Source organism: Caretta caretta, chromosome 19 (assembly GCF_965140235.1).
Source record: "Caretta caretta isolate rCarCar2 chromosome 19, rCarCar1.hap1, whole genome shotgun sequence".
NCBI classification, from domain to species: Eukaryota; Metazoa; Chordata; order Testudines; family Cheloniidae; genus Caretta; species Caretta caretta.
The window spans coordinates 4767345-4779733 of record NC_134224.1 but is presented as its reverse complement, the minus strand read 5'-3'; the positions used below and the strand labels follow the sequence as shown (position 1 = coordinate 4779733).

Genomic DNA, 12389 nt, shown 5'->3' with positions numbered 1-12389 from the left:
CGAGGTCCCTTCCAGTCCTATGATTCTATGAAGAGGCCGTTTACGTGAGTCAGCTCATTTCACATGAAGCGACATGGCAGAAACAGGTCTTGAAGAGGGACTTTAGCAGGGGGGCCTTCTGGCAGGAGCCTTCTGGATCAGTTTAAGGAGTTGGTGCCAGTACTAGTCTTCCATCTTTTCATGAACCCTAAATTCACTCACTCACTAAGACTGAAGGGTGAAGCAGAGGGTGGAAGGGACAGAATAGGAAAATAGGAGTCACTTGGTTCCAGGTATGTATCTTCTCCCAAAGAGCCTCCCAAGAGGTTTGATGGTATTAGAAGAGCGTGATGGCCTAGGCTTTGCTCTGTAACTGCAAGAAGTCAAATGCTTTGCGCACATACTGCTGGATTTCTCACTTCCTTGAAACGGAGGGAAGACCCAATAAATACATTTCATATGTACACTGTACCTATAAATAGCCTCACAGAGACTTCATTAAGCTACAGAGCTAGAATATAAAGCCCCCATTAATATGCAGAATTGATAAGGCCGCCTCTGCTTTTTCATTGCCAAGGTTTCAATGGGTGGACTCAAAAATTTTCCTGTTTTTAATACTTAGCTGCCTGTTGAACTTGCTAACCTCCTGTCATACATCTTCGTCTGCCAGAGACTGCCCTTGGAAAAGATGGACTCCCCCTTCTGCCTAAACAGTGATAATATCATCTCTGACATTTGCAATCACTATAGACTGAACAAGCAAACTGACTGCTGAACTGATAGATTCAATGAATATAGGATCATTGTGAGTTAACTTACCAGTTGCTGGCCTATTCTTAAGGGCTATAGCTTTTTTCTAACACTTTGGGAGCTCTGTGCTTTGTATTTGCACAAGTGGATACATTTTAAACCTTGGATCATTCCGGATATTGCCAGACCAACTAGCTACCAGTGTGAAGGAATAGGTGAAAAGAAAGAAGAAATAGGTGAAAACCTATTAAACCTACTGGATAAAATACAGCCTCGATAGAATGCCACTTAAACCAATGGAAGATAACGTTGGCACACTGTCTTGGGATATTCTTGATACAAAGGCAGATTAGCAGGACTCTGTTGAAGTCTTACGTGCTGTTGCTATAAAGCTCTGCACTTGTATAGCAGTTTCCCTCCAAGGCTCTTAACGCACTTTATACACAACAACATTGTCGTGTAAGCATTATTCCACCTGCTGTACAGATGAGTAAATGGAAGTCAGACAGGAGAAGTTCTCTTTCCCACGGCCAGCTGCGGAGATGGAACAGAATCATTGAATCGGAAGTCCCCGTCTGTCCAGCAGACGGCATTTCCTTATTTCACACTAGGGCTCCACCGTGGAAAACTCTGTTAAGGACTTGCCTTCAGCTGAAGGAAGCTCAGAGATGAGACACTCAAAGGCCATTCCTGAGTCAGATCTCACAAAGTTCTTTGTAGGTACAGCTGGGAATCTCCACAGGGCGTATGTTATATGACCAATGCTAAATAAGGTTAGACTGCCTGAGTTTTCCAGAATATCTCTGACCATTAATATTGTCATCAGTTTCTTCTGGACAAGAATGATGTATATTTCACATTACAATCATCTGAGGGGGTGATCTGCAAGAGCACTTAGTGTCACCCTAACTCGGCTCCTGCTGAAGTCTGGGGCGGTGGGGGGGGGGTTACCACGGAGTCTGATCACAGCTGCGCTGGACCAAGTGCTGATCACTTACAACACCCCGCCCGAAAAGGGTTAAAAATGAGTGACGTAGAGCAGAGCACCACTCTGCAACTAGTAGTGACCAAGCGCGCAGCACTAAAGTCACTGCGTATTACAGACTTTTTAAACTCGCCCGTGTAATTCCTACGGCGAAATCTACACTACAGCCTATGTGGGCGAACCCTGTGTCGCTCAGGGGCGAAAACATTCCACCCCCCCCCCGGGGCAACGTACGCGACACCGACATAAGCATTCGTGTGCACAGCGCGCTCCCGCCGGCATAGAGCGTCTTCACCAGACTCGCAGCAGTTTTAGCAGCACAGCAGTGCCCCAGAAGCGCTCGACGTACGCCCGTGGCCTGGGTGTCTTTATAAAGACCAACAGTTGGTACAGCAGTTGAGATGCTTTTTCTGTTCTCTCCATAGCAACCTAAGAATGATCACCCGGCAACAGATCGTCTAAACCAGTATCCTGTCTCCAGCCAGCTGCTGCAGAGGGAGGTACAAGAACCCTTTCAGTTAAGGGATAACCTGCCTTCAGGGAGAGTTTCCTCCTGACCGCCATGAATTAGAGGCTGGTTTTGGCCTTGAAGCAGGTGGTTTTATATGCCCCTTCTAAAAACTCACGTTTATTTTACAATAATCGTGACAATAGGCTATCAAGGCCTGCCAATCCTCAATAAGCCTCCCTGGACGCTTGCACACTCTAGCTCTAATGACAGAAGGGCTTTGTGAGTAATTCAAGCATTCAAGAATGGGATTGATTTTTTTTTTTAACATGGAAGCTTCTCAGATACTATGGTAATGAGCAGCATGATAAAACCTTAAAATAGAAAGATGTTGCCTATACTCTTGATGACAACCAACTTGAAAATAAGTAACAGCCCAGAACAAGCCATCGGTAGTGTTCTTCCAGTTACATTTACTGACAGATAACCATTATAGAATTTCCACATCTTACAGGACTTGCTCCTGCTCCCAATGATGTCAGTGACGACATCCCCATTGATTTCAGTGGTGCAAGACCAGCCTCTCTTTTCAGGAGGTATCAAAAAGCCAGGGATCCCCCTGGACTCTTCTTCATGGCACCTTTCTTTTGTCCATACAGTAATCCAAACTTCAGAGAAATCCAAGGCTTCAGTTAGTCCAATGTCCTCATTTTTCTTGCCCACAGCCTTGCAGAGGGGCTCTCAAACACACATCAGGGAAACAAAGCTGGAACTGATCTGTGTGTCAAGCCTGCCTCAACAAGATGGCAAAGCAGGCTCAGATTTCACGCCCGGGCCTAGCAAGCAGCTTAGAATTCATTTTTCCTTGGTGGGAGGAGGAGAGAAGAGAGCAGAGAACCGGTAGCATCAGATCTTTGGATCATGGAAGAAACCCCAGCAGGAGTCTCATATATTAGGGAGACTCTCCTTCCCCTCACTTCCTACCTCCACATACTCACCATCTTCTGAGGATTAAAAACAAAAGTGTCTTTTCAGGATGTGCTTGTACAATGCCTGTCATACTGGGGGTCCCGATAACTGAGTGGGACCCCTAGATACTACCACAATCAACAGCAAGCAAGATTTACGGCCCAACCTGGTAAACCTTCACCTACTCTCCATCCCTTAACCTATGGCTGCTGGTACTGCAGTCATCATTCTAGAGGACCAAAGAACACATCCCTCTGTCCTTCTGGTGCCCAACAGAATGCAGGAGTTACACTGTAAACTCTTTGCAGCGGGGACTCTCTTTTTGTTCTGTGTTTTTGCAGCACCTAGTAGAATGGGCTCCTGGTCCGTGACTGGGGCTACGAGGCGTTACTGCAATATGTACCATAAGTAATAATGATGACGACGTCAGGCCAGGCTCACGCCCCAAGAAGTGCAGACGATGGATACTACAGACTGCGAGTTTAGTTCATTTTTTAGAAATGTGGAGAACAGATATGAACAAATTATCGAGGTTTGCAGCTCTGGGCCCTCGTTTTCAATAGACAATCCTGGACTTAACCAGTGACACTGACAAATCTGAGACACCAAAGTTCTACATTTCATAGACAAGTGGCTTCTTAGGAGACAGTAGCAGACAGCAAGCAGCACAGTGTGCCTCATGGTTGGCAGCTGCCAGGAATACAGGTGAAGGTGGTGAACAAGGGAATTACTGTGCCCTCTCCCAGCAACTGGACTAGCCATTTTTGCAGAGCAAGGAAAAAGGGTTTCTTATAAAGCAGGTATAGTACAAAGGATCCTGACAAATTGCTCAGTGATAGTCTCAGAACTGAACCAACTTGGCACTGAGTACAACTATTGGGATCCATGGCAGATTGCCTGGATCATGTTCCCTGCACCCGTTTTGATGTGTCTCCCCTTTGGACAGAAGCTCCTAGACAATTGGAAGCTGGCCACTCAAGATTAGTCTGATCAGACACCTATCCTCTGTAGCACTGCAGCTGGGAGACGGCTCAATCCAGAAAATAAACCATTTCACCAGGAGATATTTGGGGAACTACAGATATTTCTGGCAAGGAAGGAAATTAAGGTCTGAGATTTCAATAGCTACATAATTATTTGTATTTGAGTAATGCGGAGCAGCCCAAGCCCAGCTGCGCAAGGTGCCACACAAACATAAAGTAAGTGGCAGATCCTCCCCCAGAGAGTCCAGAACCTAAATAGGCAAGGGAGAAGGGAAGTGGCTTACCCAAGGTCACACAGAAAGGCAGTGGCAGAGCATGGAATAGCTCCTGGGTCTCCCAAATCATAGGGCAGTGGCCTAGACATTACACCATGTTGTCTCTCCAGTAAATTACTTTCTCCCACTCCCATCCTGATCCCCCAAATGCAAAGAAAGCCAAAGCTTCAGGACATGTAGTGAACATTCAAGGAACACTTCCCCCAGCGTATTCACGAACAGTTTATACTTGAAGAGAATCCGTGTGACTCCCTGTGCAAAACCGCATGCAATTCCGCACCAGCATCCTGGTCCAATTGGCTCAGGAAATGCAGATATATGGAGCCTGCTCTGAACTGGGCTGATACATCCCCCAAGATTCTAGGCGGTTGTGCTCCATCTGAAAGCTGGCTCAGAAATGTTCTTACTTGGCCAGCAGGAACTGCTTCTGTGCTGCCAATGAGAAAGAGATAACCCCCGGGGGGACCATTACTTCTCCCAGCCTAATACACTCCCAATTCTCTGCCTGGGAGGCTCATTCCCAACTCTTAGCTTCCCAGCACAAAACTGGGCCAAACTAAGAGGTTTTTCCACCAAAAATTCTGCTTTGAGATTTTGGGTCTGAACCTGATTGTTTGATGGGAAACTGAGGAGCATGAACAGCGCATGGATGGAGACAAGGAAACCTTTGCATGAAGCGAGTTTATTACAGCCCTAGCAGTGTCTCATGTGGGAAGGAGGAGTCACAGCTTAGCCCGCACTCCCATGAGGCTGCAGCCACGGTCCCCACACTGCTGGAAGGAGGGAGAGCAGAAGCAGCGCGCCTGGTTTTCCCACCTCTCGCAAGCAGGTGGGCAGGAAGGATGTAAGGAGGCAGAGGGATTGGCTGACACCCCTATTCTGCCCGGCCCTCTACACATTAGCCAGGGTTGTCCCAACATGAAGGAGGAAATAAGCTGCACCCAGTAAAAGGCTGGAATAAAGGACTGCTTCCCTTCCCCCAGGAATAAGGGGAGAGCAGGGAATTCATTACAGTTATATCGGACATTGTTTACAGGCTTAGTCTAGCCCTAAACTCCATTGCACCACTAGGTTGTTACATCCTAGGCTATTGCTGTACGAGGTACCGGCGTATCCGATGAAAGAAACTCCCTTTAAAAGGGGATGATTAATAAAATGAATTATTTGTGTGCCCATACAGCAGCTCAAAATGAATACTCAACTTTCCTTCCCTTCTCCCATCTTTTCAGAAAGAAATCAGCCAAAACTACTTTCTATCAGGACAAAAGAAACAAATGCCTAGGCCATGTTCCAACCCAGTACATCTTTGTATAATCCAGTCAACAACAGGAGGTTAATCACCAAAACACAGTCTTAACTATAATGGTACAAATGACCTCCATTACAACGGCTTTTTTAAAAAAATATATGCTGTATGTGTCTGTCCATATATATTATCCAACCTATGCACCCCAAATCCATCTCAGAGACATCTTTCATTAACAATGCACAGATAGCTTAGGGTGAAAAATTATCATGACAAGAACTTGCCTTTGAGGGATAAGAAAAACTACAAAACTATTACTTGGTATGCCCTCTCTCTGACTAGCAGCATATTGCTAGTCGCCAGTATCTTCTTGAAACAGACAACAAACTCTGCCAGGTTATTCCTGCACCTCTTCTTAAATTCAGCGAGTGTGTAAGAAATTTATTGTTCTTTGAAGAAAAATGCATGTCCCCTACCTTATAAAGAGAATAGCTTTAGCTACAGTTGGTTCAGTTCCTTGCAGAAGATTAAGACAACTGACCATGCTTGTAATTTCCTGAGAAACACTTGCATCTGTAGAGATCATCTGCAGCAATCTGCCATTCCCCCACCCACCCCGCCCCCGAACTGTATCAGGCTGTAGGAATATTGACAGCTCTAAATAATTAGATAGAGTAAGGTTAATGTAATAACAGTATGATTTCTCAATTTTCTTTTTTTGCTCTTTTTCTTTTTTTGAGACAGGCTAGAACTACTAACTGATAGTTTTATATATACACCTCTAGTGCCACACTATGGGAACTCATGGTTATTGCTAGCCACGCAATCCCCAGGGAAAGGCTAGGCTGAAGAGATAGCATGTTGAGGACGCGGTCCCATAGAGGCTCATTATTAGGACCAGCGAGTCCAACCCTAGGCTAACCTGAAAATATCTGATCGGAGGACTGCAGGAACCAGTAGGCACCTTCACCCAATAGGCACAGTTACAGCATCGCTGTTAACGAGCTGCATCTTACTAATCTCAGAGTTGATCCCTTGTTTTGATAAAAAGGTTGTTCAGAATCTCATGAAGAAGTGGCGGCGTGCAGGGAAAAAACCAAAACACACACACACACACACACACAGAGATCATTGCCTCGTGATCCTACTGCAGCTAAAACAATGATGGACTTCTGGAGAGCTTTCGCAGAGCTGGCACTTGTGTAAAAGAGGAAGGGGGTACAAATCAATTAACAGCCCAACGGTGAAGGACCCTGGATAGGTATAATTTTAAATGAAGCAAAAATGGAGAAAAAAGAAGGGAGCTGTGCTAGCAAGAAGGACGAAACACAAAACAACCAGGCACTGAAAGAAAACCAACAAAAATCTTGCATGCACGAGTCAAATATAGCAATGGGGAGCAAGGGGGAAAGGAGAGAGAAAGAGGAGAATTGTAAACCCCTGAAATAGTAAATCACTCATTTAGGTCTATGTCCAGCACTCCACTCAACCCAGCCAAACAGCACAGAGCTGGGGGGAGGTTTCTCTGTCCTCAGACAGACTCAATGCTTGTGCTGAGGGGAGAAAAAAAAATCAGGAAGATATCTATCTGTATATTTACTCCCAAGGAACTGATTTCCTCCTACCCTAATTGGTGCCCCCGGTTGGTAAAACTCTTCGGATACCTCAGGAGGAAAAGGTGCTGATGGTCCTTCTGAGTCTCCTTGGAGGAAGTCTGCCTTACACCACAAAATCAGTGTTGCATTTCAAATACAACATAAAAGTTTACCAAAAAACACACAACAACAACAACAAAAAACAAAGAAAGAAAAAAAAGGCAGTTTTCCACCCCCATGTGCGCACACACACACACACACACACACACACAGTCTTTTGGCCTTGTTGCATGAGGCACATTCAGACAAACCTTATTTAGAAACATTGGGAAATTGGGAACCCCTCAGTGTTAAAAGAAGAAAAGAACAATGTTTTTCTTCCCCCTCCTTCCCCCCGCCATTACACAAAGCCAGACTCAATACAAGACCACAGCAGAAAAAAAACCACAAACTTCAGTTTCAAACTGAATCCTTCGCTTCGGCTATGCTGCAAAGGCAGTTTCAGAAGCAGGGGCGGGGGGAGAGGGTTAAACCTCATCTTTAAAATCTATTTTTGACCTTTCCTAAGATTAAAACTACATATTTGGCTAAAATATATATCTATATAATGCCGGGGCCAAACAGCTAGTGCTTAAAAGCACCGCAATCCGAAATGTTTGAGGAGAAAGGAGGAATCATAAGAGTGCTTCCATCTGCATGTAAGAAGTCCCTCAATCTATTTTATAGGCTGTAGGCAAACATTGGGGTAGAGAAATAATGAACTAAGATGCCAAAAAAAAAGAAGTGATGGCATTTTTCTTGGTCCTCTCACATTTGGGACACACTGATCTGATCCTTTGAAGCTGGGGAGTAAAACAAGAAACAAAAACACCTTTTTATGAACCCAGACTGTAAAATTGTTGCCCCCATAGGATATACAGTACCTGCAAACTTTATCTTCCTATGGAGATATACAGCAACAAACGTGATCCCTGCATGGGCTATAAAGGAGGATCTCCTCCTCCCACCCAAAGAGAGACACAAAAACACACACATACACACACACATATATATATATATAAACCCCCCCCCCAAATGCAAGAGAATTACATCTGAATCAAGCAGCAAGAGGTGAGGGGGGGAAGCTCCCAAAGTTGCCAGCTTCCTCCATTGCACTCACCGGTTGCTGATGCAGCCAACAACCCCACAAAGAGCAGCAGAATCCGGCTCCAGTAGCTCACTTCCACCGTCATGAGAGCAAAGATCCCCAATTTCCCCCAATTCCTTCTAAAGCCGCAGCTGCATCCCGTCCTGTCCCATCCCAAAGAAGGTTGCATGTCAAGGGGTCGTGGGGTTTTGTGGTCCTCTCCCCTTTACAACTGGGATGGTCCTCGGATCGGCTGGAGGAAGAGGAGGAAGCAAGGGGGGGTGGGGAAGGTCAGGATGATGATTATGATTATTATTTTAGCTCGGGAAAAAATCCCAATGCATGGAAGGCTCTGAGCTTCTGCAGCTGGAATGAACCAACTCTCGCACTGGCTTGGGGAGAGGAGGGCTGGCTCTCTTTTTTCTCCCCCTCCCTTTCTCCCCCCCCCCCCCACTTAAAAATGACTATCTTGGATCAAGCTTTTCAGGATTAGCAGCAGAAGGTTCCTAGGGAATTACACTTTTTGATCAACATCAGCAGCATCCAGGTGACTAATCACCTCCACATCCTTGTTCTCTTCTTTCTTAAATCCTGGGAAAGGGGGCACTTCAGCTGTGTTATTTTGGCGGAGGGGTTGCGTGTGTGACACACACACACACAGTATCTGATTCAAGATTTTTATTCCACTATTACCCCCCCTTCCCTCCATCCTCCCAGAAACGACAAACAACACATTATGTTTTAGGATCCCCTTTATTTGTTCATTTTAATACCCACCCCAGGTCTCGTCTCCTTTAGAGAAGCAATTCCCGCAGATTCCTCTTAATACACAGATATGATGTCCAATCGGCAGCTCTCCTTGGCGTTCACATATCCGCTAGAATAAATCTTGCATGCATCATCCAGAATTCCCACGCCCCCCCCCCGTCTTTTTGGGGGACTGTGTAAACACCTTGATGACATGGACCCTTTTCGTGACCAAGGAAATTGCGTTACAAACACAAGCGGGACTGCAAGGCTGGGGGGCGGGGGGAGACACCTCCCAGAGAAAGCTCCCCGCTTTGCAATTGTTACTTTTCCCAGTACCATGTGTTCCTGGGAAGAGATTAGGTTCTGACAGGTGGGACTGGTTGTAGCGGAGGAGAGGGGGAAATGTTTTTGGAGATCCGGGGAGGGGGGGAGGGGGGCTTTGCGTCACCTCTTCCCAAATCAGCGCATGCTTCTTTTCACTGGGCTGCTGCTTTGCAGAGCCAAAGGTTTTGGCTTTTTTTTTTATTTTTATTTTTTTGCATGGACTAGCACATTTGCCCCTACAGTTGCATGCAAATAAAAAAAAATCCAGCCTGTTAAAGCCACATTCAGGCACTTCGCAATGATGTTCAGCTCCGTGGGGGCTCGTCCGCGACACACCAGACATTAGAAAGCCCACACACCTTTGCCCCCTTTTGCATTCACACAGTTTTAAGCTCAGTCCCTTTGGGCAAACGCAAGAGACCCCCCCCCCGCCCCAGGTATCTGGGGATTCCGCTCAGCCTTCCGCGCCGAAGAGACAGGACTAGATCCGAGGTGGTGGGGCCCTAGCTGAAGGTTTTGCCTCCCCCCGGAGAAGGGGGCGCGGGTGCATGGGAAAGGCAGAGAGACACGCCTCGGGAAGGGAGGGGGCGGGGGACACACACAGACACACACACAGCAGATCTGAGGCTCTCACACTGCCTTGGCATCCAGAACATGCACCACTGCGAAAGAGGAAGGGCTGCTGCTGCTTTTCCCATTGCAACCTCCTCCAAAGCTGCAACACATGGGGTGTGGGGGGGGGGGGGAGCCGGTCCAGCGGCACCACTGGGCGGTCTGCAATGCCAGCTGCGAGTGAGCGCTGCTGCTCCAGAATTAGCTGCGATCCCTGCCTCCCTTGGCTCGCCTCTAAAGCGACGGAGGGGGGTGGGGGGGAGGGGGTGTGTTTTTGAACTAGCCACCCATCTCCCCCCCCACACACACACGTTATTGCTTTGCATTTGCTGCAGTTCCTTGCTGCAAAACCCCCTTCTTCAGACTTGTTACGGTTGCCTTGAATGAGCTCATCTGACAGCTAGAAAACCATTTATACCCAGGGCTGGTACATCTCTCCCTCCACCCGTGAATCAATCCTCTCTCTCACTCTGTCCCCTCTGCTTTTCAATCTCTCCACCGGGAACCGATGCCAAGAGCCAAAGCAACCAGGGCTAGTACATGAAAGAGTCGCTTTATGTCTGTTTAAACTGCAGTGTTCTATTCAAATAGACCTGATTGTTCAAAGGCATGGCTCCAGATATAAAAGGAGAGAGGAGGGTACTCCACTGCGCAGCTCCATCTACCCCTTGCCCCTTACACAGACAGTTCTCTCCGAGAAACCCCCCTGGCGTTGCATTCAGCTGAATGTGTGACTTGGTTGCTGCTCACAGGCTATAGGGTGAGACAAAGAAGACTAGCAAGGGGTCAAGAACAATATGCAGACATAATAAAGTTATTGGGGAGATACAATCCCACTTTATTCCTGCTTAGTAAAATCATATCTTTTTCTAAATCAACTGCTTTAAAAAAAAAGTCTTCCTCATAGCAATGCTGGGCATAGGGTCTCCATCTCTCTTAAAAGATTTGCATATATTTGGTAATGGGCATGACTGGTAAAGACAAGTTCTTTTTTGTGGCAGAAACCTATCAGGGTTCTCAGGGTTAATTTTACTTGCCCCTCATCTGAAAGTGTGTGTGTGTGTGTTCTGGTTAACTCGGCTCTTAACCTCCACTCCGCAGCTGAACGACTTGCTAAATTACTTCCACAGTAGACTAGACACAGGATTTTGCCTTTCTAACCACCCAGTAAGGAGCAGGGAATTTTTGCTCTGCACTGCCACCCACAGTCAGACCCCAGGCTCAAAACACCCGTTGTATCCCATCATTTCCCCAAACAGAGCCAAAGCCATGTAAATGACTATAATTACACACAGACACACACACACACCCTCTCCCCCCAAAACACAACAATAAACATAATATTTCTGAACATCTGTAAGCCAAGGATCTTGACATGATTTACAAATGTTAGGACTTGTCTTCACGTACAGCGGTGAAGCTGCACTCGTGTAGCACGTTCGTGAAGATGCTACTACATCGACAGGAGAGCTTCACCTGTCAATGTAGTTAATCCACATACCCAAGAGGCGGTAGCTATGTCAATGGGAGGCATAGAGCTGTCCACACCAGGGCTGAGGTGGGTATAATGACCTCGCTCAGGGATGTGGATTTTTCATCCCCCTGTGCAATGTAGTTATACCAATATAGGTCTGTAATGTAGACTTGGGCTTAGTTAGTCCTCACAATGATTCTCTGGAGGTATGTAGGAAGAATTTGCTCCATTTTACAGATCAGGAAACAGAGACACAGGAAGGAGAAAGAACTTTCCCAGGATCACAAAGGGAATTGGTGCCAAAACTGGGGACATCATCTGGGAGTTCTGACGCCATGACCCCTTACTGCTGCTAGACGACACTCCAGCATGTATATACAGTCCCCGTGGCTATGAATGAGGAGTCCTAGAATTCATCAGGGCTCATGATCTTCGAATGTTTCTCCAAGATAAAAAGCACCACAATTAGCAAGTCTCCATAGGGATATGAAAGGTGTTTGGATAAATAAAAATATCCCCAAAGTGTACTTTGTTAACCAAACACAGGTGCTGTGGGTGAAAAGAGCAGCATTTAGCTGGGCATAAAGTATTAGCCAACAGCCGCATACATAAAATAATCTCTGTTTATACAGAGGCTGGAGTCGCTGTGACTTTGCATATGTATTATAGAAAAGTTCACTTTTTATATTAGACTGCACAGGGAGTGGAGATTTCAAAAGAAGGGGCAACAGCTGCAGTAATGAAAAAAATCCACGCCCAAGTGTTGCACCTGCAGATGTTCAAAGGCAACTTTTACACGTAAAAATATGACTTTTGCCTGCCTCCCCCGCCTTTTTTTTTTTTTTTTGGCACAGTCATACACACGGTGCACAC

General features: G+C 46.3%; 1 protein-coding gene across 4 annotated transcripts in view; it reads right to left on the bottom strand.

Annotated features, from left to right (window-relative positions):
* CSMD2 (CUB and Sushi multiple domains 2) overlaps positions 1-8712 on the bottom strand; it is a 549151-nt gene extending 540439 nt beyond the window's left edge. For all 4 annotated transcript variants that reach the window (XM_048825804.2, XM_075121410.1, XM_048825805.2 and 1 more), the window contains exon 1: positions 8390-8712. In XM_048825804.2, the coding sequence (XP_048681761.2) occupies positions 8390-8546 (157 nt within the window). In that variant the 5' untranslated portion in view covers positions 8547-8712. The remainder of the gene's footprint in view (positions 1-8389) is intronic.
* Positions 8713-12389: the final 3677 nt, after the last annotated feature.